This window comes from Halichoerus grypus, chromosome 9 (genome assembly GCF_964656455.1).
Source record: "Halichoerus grypus chromosome 9, mHalGry1.hap1.1, whole genome shotgun sequence".
Taxonomy (NCBI): Eukaryota; Metazoa; Chordata; class Mammalia; order Carnivora; family Phocidae; genus Halichoerus; species Halichoerus grypus.
Genome location: NC_135720.1, coordinates 44933788 through 44949860, shown reverse-complemented (window position 1 = coordinate 44949860; position 16073 = coordinate 44933788). Strand labels below are relative to the sequence as shown.

At 38.7% G+C, this 16073-nt stretch overlaps 1 protein-coding gene across 1 annotated transcript; it reads left to right on the top strand.

Moving 5' to 3' along the window:
* Window positions 1-1193: 1193 nt before the first annotated feature.
* Window positions 1194-15125, top strand: RSPH4A (radial spoke head component 4A). The gene is made up of 6 exons (XM_036082261.2): window positions 1194-2056; window positions 3446-3680; window positions 8116-8856; window positions 9966-10116; window positions 11199-11316; window positions 13623-15125. Exons 1-6 carry the CDS (start codon window positions 1377-1379, stop codon window positions 13864-13866), a joined length of 2169 nt encoding a protein of 722 aa, XP_035938154.2. The 5' UTR covers window positions 1194-1376; the 3' UTR covers window positions 13867-15125.
* The last annotated feature ends 948 nt before the right edge of the window (window positions 15126-16073 follow it).

Sequence of the window (16073 nt, the reverse complement as noted above, 5' to 3'; positions counted from 1 at the left end):
GCTCTTCTCCCCTAATTTATCACTCTAGTTTTTCTTTCATTTTTTGAGTCTATTCCAAGGGTTCTAATCTGGGGAGTCTGACTTCAAGGAGTACCTGAACCAGCAGAAATTATATGCAACATTTTGTGTGCAGACACATGTATTCTGTGAAGGATAAAAGGTCCACACTTTTATGGAAGGGTTCCGTAATTCTCCCACCAAATTGGGAGTGGGCGAGAGCTAAGGATTATGTTCTTCCATGAAGTTAAAATTAATGACCAACATCTTGCATAATTGGAAGTTATATCAATGTAAAGTGTCAAAAACCAAGTATTCATTTATTAAAAAAAAGAAATACAGGACAAATGAACATTAAAGTCTAATGAATATACTGTTTATAGTCCAGACCAGATATGGTCCCATCCTTTATAACTTCTTCACGTTGGAGACTGAATAATATGAATTAGGTGATAGTCACAACCTTAAATATTGCAGAATTATGAATTCACATTTATATTATCAAAAATGATTATATTATACCAATATAGTTTTAGGGTTAATTTGAACTTCAATCATTAGAAAACAGGTAACCCATGAGTTGTGTTATTTATATAGGATAACCTTCTACATTGCCTTCACCTTCAAGGTAATATGCTGCCTACTCATCTGGCAGATTCCATGAGCCCGGGAAGAATAAAAATCAGGACTTCCTTGTTTATCCTCTAAAAGTCTCTCGAGTTTGGATGGCGCAGATGAGAAATCTCTGCCTTCTAAGTGTGAGTCTTGGACTCTCTGGTCTGCACACTGCCATCTCATTCGCACGTACAGCCCCGGATTCCCAAGGTCTGTCTGTCTGTGTCTCTGTCGCACCACACACACACACACACGCACACGCACACGCTCACTCACTCACTCACTCGCTCTGTAAATGCATTATCTCTCCACTAAATGCATGACTCACCCCTTTCCGCGCACCTTGAATCAAAACTATCAGACCCTGAATGTTTTCCCGCGCTGGATCGCGACTCTCCCGGCTCCTCCTCCTTTGTTTCTGTTCTCGCGGCGCCGGACCAGTTCTCAGGTTTCCAACCACGACTGGTCAACTGGAGGCCCGATTGGCTGCGGTAGGAAGAGGAGCAGAGACCTCACCAAATCACAAATCTAGCATTTTCGTTTTACTTGGTCTCCTCCCTAGAATCCTGGCCACAGGTGTGCGTGGTTTCCCTTCGAGGAACCCTTGCCTGGGGTTGCTATGGAGATAGGACGCTGCAACTTGCCGAGCCGCCTGGACCCAGAAACCGCTTAGCCGACCTCAGCAAAGCGACTGCCTTGCGTTGCCTCTTTCCATATCTGCACTTCCCCTTCATCCAGAACTTTGTTTTTTCTTGACTCCTTCCATGGAAGACTTGGAATCCCTGAAGCAAGAAAAAGAAAACCAAGAACCGGGAGAAGCAGGGCGGCCATGGGAAGAAATAGCAGCTTCTTCCCAAGATCCCGAGTCTGCGTTATCTGAGCCCCTGGAGTCGGAGCAGTGGCCGGAAACTGGACCCCAACCCAGAAGCAGCCTTCCTCAGAGCCCACTGTCTAGATCCAGCACTCCTCTGGATGACCTTACGGGACCAGGTGCATCATCTCCACCTTCCCCTCCTCAGGAGGACTCTTCCACTCCCTCAACCCTGGCTCTGGCCGGACAGGAGCTTGCGACCCCGTGGCAGTCAGACAAAACCACTGTGAATGTGAATCCCAAAGCTGGGACACCTCGCTCCCACCATTTGGAACAATCATCTGATAAAGGAGAATCGACTGCTCCTCAAACATGCCAATCAGAGGGAAACATCTTTCAACAGTCTCAGCAAACCAAACGTCTCCTGTATGGACCAGAAGATATGAGCGATAACAACTCTGAACAAAAAGAGCTGAGATTTAACGTTTTTCAGGAGGAGGACTCAAACAGTAACTATGATCTGGATCACGCTGAGCCTGGGGTCTCTGAAGTGGCCCCCAGCCTGCTTGAGATTGCCATTCAGAGTGCTAAGGCCTACCTGCTGAAGACCAGTAGCAAGTCTGGCTTAAATTTGTAAGTCTTAAAGGGAAAAAGGAGGGAGGAGAATTTGGCAAAGAAAAGGGGGTGTGAGTATCTTTGTGTGAGAGTGTGTTTCTGTGGGTGAATGGAAATATATTTGAGGGGCGCCTGGGTGGCTCAGTCGTTAAGTGTCTGCCTTAGGCTCAGGTCATGATGCCAGAGTCTTGGGATCGAGCCCCGCATTGGGATCCCCGCTCAGCGGGAAGCCTGCTTCTCCCTCTCTCTCCTCTCCCCCCCCTCCCCCCGGGGTGTTTCCTCTCTGGCTGTCTCTGTCAAACAAATAAATAAAACTTAAAAAAAAAAAAAAGAAATATATTTGAAAAGTCTGCATTAGTAGGAGAGAGTTAGTGGCTTAATAACTCTTTGCATCACAGAACTCAAAATAGGTCTTTGGTGGGGATTCTTTTAACTTCTTTAAAGACCCTTGGCACACAGAAATAAAACCTAGGAATTATGGAATGGTTTAAAAGAGATCATGAAGATAGTGAAGTCCTGATTTGAGCACTGGATGTTCTGCATCCTGAAAAACCCCTCAGTCTGGGGCAAACTAGGAGAATTGGTCACAGTAATTTTAAGGTCTGAAGAATTTTTTAAATTAATATTTAATGTGAGAAATCTTCCAGAAACCCTGAGATTGACAATTCAAAAGATTTTTTCTAAAGCCCTGTTTTAAACTACAATTAACTAAGTTTCAAGGATGTGATTTATACTCAGTAGTGGATTCTACTTGAATTTGTCATATAAACTTATTGTCATAATTCTCTGGGTTAAATAACAAGCATGAATTTACAAACTGTGTTAAAATTCCAGAATAACTCATTATAAATACTTGAGAGTTCACTAACAATTTAAAACTGAACACAAAACATCAAAATGGAAAAATTTCCTTTACTGAATTATTTTGGAACTGACATTACTTAAATATCTAAATTTTATTTTATTGCCAAATGCTAAGTCTCTGAGATCATAAATTAATATCTTCTATAATATTCACTATTATCTTCTAAGTACTTTAGAGCCTGCATTTAAAAACTGCTCAGTAACAGATGACTTTAACTCTCTTATATGCAGATCTTATTTTGATAGTCATGAAAAATATTTTTTTGTTGTAACTAAAACAGTCTTTTACTAAAATACAAGCTCTGATATTGGTTTTACTCTATTGAATAAAAAGCCTACAAAAAGAATTTCATCCTCTTTTTTGGCCATTCTATTAAAACAAATTATTAAATCTTCCAAATTAAAAAAGCTATAAATATGAATTAAAATCTAATAAACATATTTTATAATTTGACACAAAGGCATTTTCAGGTTGAAACATGCAATGCTTGTTCGAACGTTGTTTGACATGGATATTATCTGGAATTTTCTCTTTTCGGGTAGATATGATCATCTTTCTGATATGCTGACCAAGGTCTTAGATGAGCGTCCTGAAAATGCTGTGGACATCATTGAAAGTATCAGCCAAGATGTGAAGATGGCACATTTTAGGAAAAAATTAGATACACTCCAAAATGAGAATGAGATGCTTCCAATATATGAAATAGCAGAGAAGCAAAAGGCTCTTTTTCTCCACGGAAATTTGGAAGGAGCTGACCAAGAACTGGAAGATGAAATAGTAAGTCAAGTCTATAAATTTGAATAGTTTGATCTTAAGGTTTTATTTGAGATGAGTGGGTGTGGCTTGAAATTCTTATCTGCTGTCTTTTATAGTTTCCTAAATAGTACTTGCAATCTCATTTCACACCATTCATATCCATGTTTAGGGTTTCTTATTTTTTTTACATTGTGTTTTAATATTTCATAGGTGTGGTTGTTTGTTATATGTTTGTGGGGTTGAGCGCCTTGATATCAGAGAAAATGATTCACCTTTTATATTCTCCAAAGTACCTGATATAGATGTGGGTCTAAAGCTGTTTCTTATTAAATATTTATTGAATCAATGAATTGTCAGATAGTTAAAAGTTGGGCTTTAAAACAAGTTGCTTATTTGCCCCTTTAATTTACTAGAATAATTAGAAGTACCTTTAATGTTATTTGCATTATTTTCCAAGGCAACTTCCTCATATTATGTCTTGATATTATGCATTTTACATCAATGGGACATAATATAAGAGGAGAGGGATAAAATATTTATTTTAATCACTATAGACAAAGTGTTGAAAATATTTACAGAGAAAGCTGGTGTCAGAGATAAAAAACTATCATTCAAGAATAAAATTAGTTGTACCACAGAAATTTTTGCTCCAAATATTTTTAAAATAGCATCAAGTATTCTGTTTCCTGAATACCTGCATGCTTGTAATTTATACTACTGAGTGATTTATACTATACGTCTACTGAGCTTCCATGCTGTGTTACCACTAGACTACTTAAAATCTGTCTGTATACTTGCAAATTTGATGTTTGGTCTAAGATATTTTCAGAAAAAGGTGGAGAGTTCAGTCAAGAAAAACATAGGAGAGTGGGGATCTAGACAGCAGCTTCATCTTCTAGGGCTCTGCAAGCTTTGTGGGGAGACCGACCTGACACAGTGGGATACGGAGTGCTCAGAAGGCGCAGGTGATAGTTGTCAAGGAGTTGACATTGGCTGAACCCTTTCTGAAAATATCTTACTCTAAACATGCGGTTAAATAGCCACACACAGTGATGACGAGTCTGGGGGCAATCAGTGTGTGGGGATCAGGCAGATAGGCAGACACCCTCAGGGAGGAGTTTATCAAAGAGAAGTCACACTCCAGTATAGGAATGGAGTTTTGGGCCCTCTCTAGGCATGGTCTGACATGGTAGGGATCTGCATCCTAAAAACTAGGAGTGAGAACACAAATAAGATGTTTTGGTCCTGGAACTTGAACCCCCTAGCCAGATTTCATAAATTCTTCCTAATGAGGAGTACGATTTAGAGCCAGGAAGAGCTGAGCCATCAGATGAAGATTCAAAGTTCTACCTCAGACAGTAGAAAGATGCAGCAACAGGAAGACACATAGCTCTTGGAAGCGTTGAAATATGAGCTTTGTGACCAACTCTGTCTCAGACTTAAGACTTAGAGTGTTCATGTTTCTATTCCTGTCTTTGACCGCATGAGAATTCCTGTTCCTAGTTTTTAGCTTTCATTTATTCATTCACCCATTGATTCACACTGTGACTACCTACCGCATGCCAGCTACACATGAAAAAAATATACACATGAAATGAAATACACATAAAAAAGACTTTTCTGACTTTAAGTTGCTCACGTCTAGTGAAAGAAGCAAAAAAGCCTATAAAACTATTTGATTAGCACAATAATAGAGATAGCATCGTTTGGTGGGAAAAACAGGAGCTTGGAACTAGAATCCTAGCTCAATCACTTACTTGCTGTGTGACTGTGAGTAAGTGATTTAACCTTTTCAAGCCTCAGGGATAATCACATGGCAACAACTCAAGAGGTAGAGTACTATATATGAAGGGTTTGGCACATACTGGGAATTTAATGGATAGTAGCAATTGTTATATTGTTTTGACAAGCTATGAAACCGAATGGAGCAATAAATAACTCCACTATTGGGAATTGGGCAAGACTTTGTACTGGAGGTGATATTTCACTTGGGTCATGAAGGACAAGTAGAAGTTCACAAGATAAAGACTATAAGGAATAAATTCTGAGCAAAAAGAACAATACAAAGTCAGGAGACATTATGCAGTGTTTGGGGAAGTGAACATGGATTTGAGGGAATGATAGAAACAAAGCAAACAAGGTGTTTAAGCCAGCCTGCTCTTGTGCATTGATAAGAAATTTCTTTTTTCTATATGATGGGAAGTCAATAGAAGCTTTTCATAGAAAATAGCAATGGTCTGACTTTTGGTTTAGAAAGGTAACTCTGGTAATAACATGGAGGAGAATGAAAGAAGAAAGATTGGAACAGGGGCAAGGAAAGCATTCGAAGCCTTCTGTGCCAGGACAAGGAGTCAGGATGGAGACTAGTATGGTAGAAATGAGCTAATGAGGAAGGAATAATGCGAACAACACTTTAGATGGTAGAATCAATAGGACTCTAACTAGTTAAATATGAAAGTCTAGAGAGTCAGAAGAAACAGGATGATGAAATTAATTTGGGAAACTGAGTGAATGGTGATGTTATTGGCAAAGACTGGTAAAAAGAGAAGGTTTTGCAAGAAATATGAATGCAATCTTAATTTGAAGTATATGTAGACTATTCAGCTGAAATTTCTCATAGGTGCCTAGAAACAGGTGTAGAACATGGGAGAAAAGTCAAAGTAAGAGAGCTGGATTTTAAACAACCACATAACACTTGTAGTGTGTGGAAGCACTCTTCTAAGCATAAAGTACTGAATGATGCCTGAAATTTGAGGACATGAATATTTAGGGCTCAATTAAGGAAAAGGAGCCAATTAGAGACTAAGAAGAAATAGTTACAGAGGGCAGAGTAGGATGAAGAGTGAGATCCACTGTGGAAAACAGTAGGGAGTTTCCTCAAAAAATTAAAAATAGAAATGCCATATGATCCAATAATTCCACTACCAGGTATTTACCAAAAGAAAACAAAAACACTAATTTGAAAAGATATATGCATGCTTATGTTAATTGCAACATTATTTAAAATGGTCAAGATATGGAAGCAAGCGAAATGTCCACTGAAAGACAAATGGATAAGGACAAGGGAATATTTCACAGCCATAAAGAAGGATGACACTGTGCTACTTGTGACAGCATGGATAGACCTAGAATGTGTAATGCTAAGTGAAATAAATCAGACAGAGAAAGACAAATACCATATGATTTTACTCATATGTGGAATCTAAAAAACCACAACAAATTTATAAACAAACAAACAAAAAGCAGAATTAGTCCCATAAATTCAGAGAAGAAAGTGATAGTTGCCAGAGGGGAGGGGGGTAGGGGGATGGGCAAAATGGGTGAAGGGGAGTGGGAGACACAGGCTTCCAGTTTTGAAATGAATGTCACAGAAATAAAAGATACAGTGTAGGGAATACAGTTAATGATATTGTAATAGTATTGTATGGTGACAGATGGAAGCTACACTTGTGGTGAGCATGGCATAATGTATAAACTTCACTATGGCTACACCTGAAACAAATGTAACATCGTGTGTCAATACACTCAAATAAAAAAGAAAAAGAGAAAGAAAGTGAGTGGTGCAACACATGCCAAAATGAAAGAGATGAGGATTGTAAAAAGTCATCATGCTTATTTTGACACCAAAATTATAATATAAACAAGAGCAGATCACTTGTTAGAACAGCAAAGTGCTCTCAATTCTCCATCTTCAATGTCTAAAATTTGTCTAAATTTATCTAAAATTTGCAAGTGATCCCTATCTTACTTAAAGCTATTCTCTACTTTCTCACAGATGTTTCTTAGGGTCCACTTGAGACTGCTTTTTCACTTCTATTTTTTATAAAATCATTTTTTATTTTCTTCCTTATGTTAAATCTAAAAGTATTTATTATAAGTAGGGGCAAACACCTGACTAAATTATGTTTTCAAGGGAAGTCATGTCTGAGCACTTGTTTTATTATATCTTCCTTTTATTTATCCTATATATTACCTTATATAGAGGGCTATATTGATTTTTATTTACCCTAAATATTATCATATGTACATAATAAATACTTATTACTAAGAAAAAATATAGTAATATATACAAACATATATAAACTTTTTCTAAATATATGTAGGGAGATAGATTATATTTTATTATTTCAGGATAGTAAAGGGACCACTGAAATATTTTTTATAAAAAGAAGATGTTGAATTTTTATTATTCATAGTACCTATTAAATTATCCCTAAGATACACACATACAAGGCAACTATTATATTGGTAAGTATAAGACACAATGGTAAAAGTTACATTTATAAGTAATGAGAGAAAAATTGGAATAGAGGAATTGTCAGAGTTTGATCTAAACTTGTAAGAAATGTCGAAGACATGGTGGAGAGAGAAGGTAGAGCTAATACCAAGATGTTGAGAAAGGAAAAGGGAAGCAAGCAGTTTTCTAACATTAACCACAGTGTTTTTGTATTCCCAGGCAGAAAACTCTCTCCCAAATGTAATGGAGTCAGCTTTTTATTTTGAACAAGCTGGAGTTGGTTTGGGCACCGATGAGACTTATCGTGTATTTCTTGCCCTCAAGCAGCTTACTGACACCCACCCAATCCAAAGATGCCGCTTCTGGGGCAAGATCTTGGGTCTGGAAATGAATTATATTGTAGCTGAAGTAGAATTCCGTGAGGGAGAAGATGAAGAGGACATAGAAGACGAAGATGTAACTGAAGAGAGGGACGATGGAGACAGCGAAGCTGATGAAAATGACGAAGAGGAATTACCAAGGACATTTTACAAGACCCCACAGCCTATACCAAAAGAAGAAAGTAGAACAGGGGCCAACAAATATGTGTATTTTGTTTGCAACGAACCAGGAGGACCATGGGTGAAGTTACCATCGGTTACGCCTGCACAAATTGTTATTGCAAGAAAGATCAAGAAATTTTTCACTGGGCATTTAGAGACTCCCATTGTAAGCTACCCACCTTTCCCAGGAAATGAGAGCAATTACTTACGAGCACAAATTGCCAGAATTTCAGCAGGGACCCATGTCAGCCCTCTGGGATTCTATCAGTTTGGTGAAGAGGAAGGAGAGGAGGAGGAAGAGGTAGAAGGCAGGCGAGATAGCTTTGAAGAAAACCCCGATTTTGAAGGCATCCAAGTGATTGATCTCGTGGAATCCCTATCCAATTGGGTTCATCATGTCCAACACATTCTCTCTCAGGTAGGGGTTTTGCAATTCTCAATTGTTCAGCCAATCAGCAAATTTTTGTTAAATTCTCTCTACCATGCACAGATATATACAAAACAAAGTTCTTCAGATCCTAGACAAGGAAACCATTGAAAAATCAAATAAAAACACAGAGTACTATGAAACAGCCAGGTAGTGTAGATCTGGGATCTTTGAGCAAATTTTTATTTCCAAATAGAAATAAATATTTCTATGGAGAATTTGACAAGTTATGTGAGGATTTAGATGAATGTGTGTTGTGAAATTCTATTTTATACATTAAATATAGATAGATGCATTCCCATTTTGGGAACAGTTCTTTTATTCTATTTCTGTAATACATGGAGCTTTTATACCAAGAAAAATAAAATATTATAACAGAAATGAAAACAAGTAGTGCTGGACTGGTACCTCCTCTGCCAGGTGCTCTTACTAGCACTTGATATGTATTATCTCATGTAATCCTCGCAACCGTATGGAAGACTAATATTATCCTGATTTTACAGATGAGGACATTGAGGCAGAGAGTTTAGAAAATGTGAAAAAGGAATATAGCTAATAAGCAACAGAGTCCCATGTGAATGGGCAGAATGGATCTGGCGTCCATCCTCTTAATTATCCTGCTATACCGCCTCATGTGCAGGTAGAAAGTCATTACCCTTGGATCTATGGAAGAGGGACTCTTAGACATCTCTGGATAAGAGTTACTTAAATGAGTAATAACCCCAAACCTCCTTACCTAACTTAATATCACATTTAAAAATTTGTTATTGCTACTAATAATAGTACCCTACCACTTTCACGTAAATTATTTATTACAAATTAGTAAAGTGCATCATTTTTTTCACTAAGGTTTTGCTGATTTCAAAATATAAATGCTCTGTAACTTTAAGAAGTTGGCAAATTTATGAAATAAATTGTACCATTTTTTGATTGAAACAAGCTAGATCAAAAACCTAGTACTTGGGATGTTGAATGAATAAGTGATTGATCAAATTCCCATACAGTAGGACCTCCTGCAGATAATTGCTTTAATCCAAATGAATATTCCAATATTTTAAGGTCCTCATTAGATTACTAAATCTTGCAATACTCATTCCCAGGGTCGCTGTAATTGGTTCAACCCCACACAAAAAAGTGAGGAGGAGGAAGAAGAGGAAGATGAAGAAAAAGAAGAAGAAAAAGGAGAAGAGCCTGACTATATGGAACAGGAAGTGGGGCCTCCTCTTTTGACACCAATCTCTGAAGATTTAGGTAATTTTACACAAACTATATAATATACCATGTGTATTATATACATATGTAGATATTATGTATATATAATATAGTATATATAGTATACATATATACTGTAGTATATTTTTATGTATGTACATATAATATACTAATACAGTATACATATATATACTATAGTGTTTTTTTTTTTTTAAGATTTTATTTATTTATTTGAGAGAGAGAGAGAGAGAGAGAAACAGCATGAGAGGGGATAGGGTCAGAGGGAGAAGCCGGCTCCCCGCTGAGCTGGGAGCCCGATGTGGGACTCGATCCCAGGACTCCGGGATCATGACCTGAGCCGAAGGCAGTTGCTTAACCAACTGAGCCACCCAGGCGCCCTATACTATAGTGTTTTTATGCATGTATATATAATATACTGTGTATGCTATATGGTAATAAATGGGAGTTGGAAACCTATAAAAAGTGAACAGGAGCCAAAATTTCATCCCTTTTCCCCTTCATGTGTTTTGGGATAGTGGGGACTGGAGAATACAGCTGGCCTGACCACCAACTCTCTCGGACAGAGGGTGAAGGGGAGATGCGGGGAAGAAATGTAAATTGGTTGCAGCTCTTACGGGAAATGCTGACAGTTGTCTTGCATTCTGCAGACCATAACCTATGGCCATAAACACATGACATAGTCATCTGAGGTACTGTGGGTTTTTTAAGTCTACTCTTGTCCTCCTTAGTCTTGTTTCTTCCTATTCAGTTTTGGAGCAGTTTTGCTTGTAACTCTTGTTCTCTTTCATAATAATAATTTGATCTTTTATTTGGTCATTGAATAATATTCTCTCTACCACATAGTTCTCCTCCTTCTTAATAAAACTTTTCTGTTGCACAGATGGACACACACCTGCACAATACAGGCATATAAATAATCCAATTTTGTTGTTCCACGGTGTTCATAAATTATCCTTCTGCTTTTACGTTAAGCTGCTGATGTTTCATTTTTCTTTATATGTCAAGTATGTGTGTTTTAATATTTGTAAAAAGATCTCTGTTACACAGTAGATCCCTATCTATTTAGGAGTTAAGCTGTTGAATTTCCCTTTGGTTTATAGACATCCAGAATATACCACCTTGGACAACACGGCGGTCCTCAAATCTCATTCCTCAATACGCTATTGCAGTCCTGAGATCCAACCTTTGGCCTGGAGCGTATGCCTTTTCCAATGGCAAGTAAGTATACAAAGCCGTTACCATGATTATTTAATATGCTGGAAATTATAGTTATCGCTGGAATGTTGTTATGTTCCAGTTTTGTTTTTTTTTTCCTTTTCCCCTCCCTCACCTGCTTCCCCAGGTGAAGCACAAACCTGGGTGAGGCAGTTAGAGTAACCCCACAGTAACAGACAAGGCTGCCCTGGGTGGTTGTTCAGGGCAGCCACTCACAAAAAGCTGGGGTGAGATCCCAGACCAGGATGGGAGGGGGAAAAAAGAGTATGGGGCAGTCTACCCAGAGTAAGGGGTCGGGAGGAGGGATACCTAGGAAGGTCCAGGCCGTGAGCCAGATGTCATGTTCAGTACTTGTACTTACATCTTCCCCATGAATTCTTATCACAACTCTGGGGAGAGAGGTCCTCCATTTCACAGCTTACAAAATGGGGCTGAGATAAAGAGAGAGCAAGAGGCTGGAGGCAGATGATGAAGTCCCCAGATTCCATAGCGGGTACAATGTCACTGCCTACAACGAGCTTCTTCCTGTTGCCGAGTTGACCACTCCCAGGGAACCTACACCACCACAATCTGTGAAGCTATTTTCTCACTGGAGTGATTTTCTCAGTGGTGTCTGTTTCTGGAGCCAAGGCTCGTGCCAGGAATGCTCAGGAAGGAGGAAGGGGGTTACTCTTGTTTTAACTCATCTTGGCATGTCAAGTGTGTGTGCTGTAAGATTCAGTCAAGTGACATCTATATTACATAGTAAAGCGTCAAATTTAGAACACTAGAGTAATTCAGACTTCTGTCCTAATATGGTTTTTATTCTGATTATTTCAGTAATAGACTTACTCATTTTCTAGGATTAATGGAGATAGTTCTATGCACTGTTTAGTTTGAATCTCATATAATTTTTGTTGGATATCTTGATGAAAAATAATTTAAAATATGTATTATTTTAGCTATCACTTTCAAGAGAATTAGGATCAAGAGGATACTCAGTGTCCTTTTTTTTTTTTTTAAGATTTTATTTATTTATTTGACACAGAGAGACACAGCGAGAGAGGGAACACAAGCAGGGGAGTGGGAGAGGGAGAAGCAGGCTTCCCACGGAGCAAGGAGCCTGATGCGGGGCTCGATCCCAGGACCCTGGGATCATGACCTGAGCTGAAGGTAGACGCTTAATGACTGAGCCACCCAGGCGCCCCGATACTCAGTGTCCTTTTATCCCTCACCCAGAACATACACTTGCATTTGTATTATGCTTCCATTTCTCATCTGGGAACCCAGTGTCAGAAGCTCAGCTAAGCTGGAGAGAGAGCTGAGTGGCCAAATGTGAGAGATGCCATTAAAGTCACAAGCCAAAAATGAATTAAGCTTTTGATCATTTACTGTGACAATATAAGCAAGAGAAAACTCTGACTGCTCCTGTCCCGTTTTCCTTCATGGAATGGCACACCGATGGAAGGCCGGTGGGTCAGTGTAGATGTAGGGGTCATCTCATTGAGGAGTCCCCAGGTATCAGGCTTCTGCAATTTTATGGCCTCAAGGGCCCAGGGAGCTGGTGGAGGGTGGGGGGAAGGGCTAGAAGTGAAAAAGTATCGAGTACTGAGTCAGAGTAGAGAGAAGTGTCTTTAAGGTGCCCCCCTTCCACAACCCCGTAAGGAGGCCTTGGCAGAGGCACCTGAAGACCTTTGCTGAAGGCCTCCGATAAGACCTAGAGTGAAGGCAGCTGTGCTAGGAACTCAACTATGCAAAGAGCATGGCAGGCCGGATGGGTCAGAGTCCTTGACTAGAACTTTCCTTTAGAGACTGCAATGCACTGGCTGGGCATCGAGTTTGGCATGGAAACAGCAGTTTTCCCGCAAGGCCTGCCAGATAAAGCCTAACAACTGCATATTGGGTGGGCCTGAAACACCACACACACGTTTGTAACCAATCACAAGCATCCTCCGCCATACCAACAATTTGCTAGGTTGGCAAGTTTTTAAGTCTTCCTAACTCTAAAGAGGATTAGTAACTTTTTAACTTAGTTGTTTTGTTTTTCCTGAAAATAGCAGTTAAATGATTAAAGATGGTGGTCTAGGTGTAGGGTACATTTTGACAGAGTCTGGCCAGCCTCTTAACCAGCTTAAGCACTTTGGATCACAGTAGTGTCCTGTGGTAGAAGAATCATTGAGGGCTAGTTCATCCCCAGCACTTCAAATGGAGTGTTTTAAAATTATTGGACTATGACACTGAGAGTGACCAGCTTTTACAGAAGAGAAGGATCAACTTTTCTTACTGAAAAATGATATAATGATCATCTACTTCCTTTTCAAACTTTATAGAAAGTTCGAAAATTTCTACATAGGCTGGGGTCATAAATATAGTCCAGACAACTATACACCCCCAGCTCTACCACCAGTTTACCAAGAATACCCCAGTGGAGCCGAAATTACAGAAATGGACGATCCTAGTGTGGAAGAAGAGCAGGCTTTTAAAGCCATACAGGAGAAAGCAGCTGCTCTTCCAGTTGAAGAAATGGAAGAAACTGAGGAAGATGAAGATGAGGAAGATTATGACCAAGAATAGTATCAGCCCAGTCTTGTGTGAGACTGGTACACATACACTGTGTGTGGACCCGATTTTACATATATAATATGTAGTATAGAATTACATAAAATTGGCAACTATTCATGTGCAAAATGTCGTTCCTTGAAAATGTCAGGTTTGGAATTTCGTATGTGCAATAGCTAATATGTACTTCTAGAAAGACGCTCGATGGATTTCCCAGAGGCTAAATGACATGTTCTTATATCGCTGTTCTAATGACCATAGCTAATAGAATAATGTGTATTCTTTAAGAAAAAAAAAAAGGAAGTCTTAGGTTTAATTTCTAATATGGCAAACATGGAAAGATGTAATCCACAAAATCTTCTTGGGGAATTTAATATTTGTCAGTGGGTGCTGGGACCAAAATTATTGATAATCCCTGAATCAGAGCATGTTTTTTTAACCAGTCTGTGATACTATATGCAAATATTGTGTATGTATGTTTGTATGGGGGGTGGGTTGTTTTTTGTTTTGTTTTGTTGAGGACAGGATTTATAATTCTATCACCTGCTCAAAGGCTGGGAACACTCAAAATTTTAACTTGTAACTTGTTACTTGTTACTTCTTAAAAAATGTTCTGTCTGACTCCTTTATCCTATAGAAATTGGTTTGATCTGATTGGGGAAAAATGATCTGCACAGAGATGGCTAGCTGGGATATCCAAAGACTTCAGACTACAGTTTTTCTACTACTGTTTCTCTAAAACTAATTATTATTTCCATTCACTAAAAAAGTATTTTTAAGTCCTCTATGTGCCAGGCACTCTGAGACTACTGTTAAAAAGTAGACATTGCTCCTGAAATCTTAGAGCTTCCATTCAAGGAGGGGAATATGAAAAGAGAAATAGAAAATTAGAACAGATTGCAACTTAGCAGGTATTGTGATAAAAATGTCACAGGGTACCATAGAACAGTGTTTCTCAAAGTCTGTGAAGTACCAATTTAAAAATAAAAATTATAATCCAATGCCATTATTTTTGTAAAATAAAATATCACAGCAATTCTAATTTCTGTAATTATCTTGTCAAGGACTGGCAGTTCTCAGATCACTGATCTATCTACACTTTGAAAAACACTGCTATCAAAAACTTAGAAGGTGCATTTAATCCAGACATGAGCCTTGCAGAAAGCACTTCCAAGAGGTGGAGAACTATGGCATGAAGGGTCCTAGGCAGCATCAACTGTTTTTTTGGCAAAGGATTTTAGGCTGGAAGGAGTAGAACTTTGAGAGTGGTGAGAGATGCGCCTGGAGAGGTAAGCAAGGCCCAGGTTGTGTGGAATGTCTGGACTTTATCCAGAAGCAATGAAGAAGACTCAACCAGGAAGTCACAAAATCACATCTGTATTTCAAAACATTTGGTTTACACGTGGAAGACTGACTGACAGAGGATCAAGACAGGGAGACCAGTTAGGAGATTATTACATTATCTAGATAAAAGGTAATGGTGGCTTGAAACAAGGTAAAGTAGAAACCTGGTTACCTGTCTGAGGGACAGAGTATTAGGAAAGATGGTTTCCAGAATTTTCTAATTGGCAATATTATTCATTCTTGGAGTGCAGCTTTTACTATTTGATGGAGTAGCTAATATTCATAAAACCGTATTCAAGTATGTTCTTCCTTTTTCGTGTTGCTTTTTTGTTGTTGTTGTATAATATCCATTTCCTTATCTACTCTGATTTCCTTTTGAGAAACTGCCTCTGTCCCATGGCAAAGTCTCATGCCAATCAGATGTGGCCTTTCTAGAATCTGAATTTTGAGCAGAGACATCCGACCTCGGCTCCTAACCTGATAGTTCCGCTATGAATCAGATCACATTCTAGCCTCTAGAATTGCCTTTGTTCCAGCACAGTTTCCTAGTTACTGGTGTATTCTCTGAGCTTCTGATAATCTTTCAGTGAATTCCCTTCTGCTCAAATTGGCTGAAGTAGGATTCCTGCCTGCAATCTTACTTGACACATCCAACATGAATCTGAAAGTTTCTTTCCTACAGGACATGTTAAACCCAAAGTTCTAATTCACAGTTGTATGGGTAAGAGTATAAATATTTAACAAAAGCAAATCCCTCTTTTTAGAGCTATACCTGTTAAATATTAAGGTAATTTCTAAGTGAGGAGGAGGGAATTTCATTATATATGTTTTATAACAAAAGAAAGCAGAATGCCCAAATGTAAGAGCTTGGAAGTGAG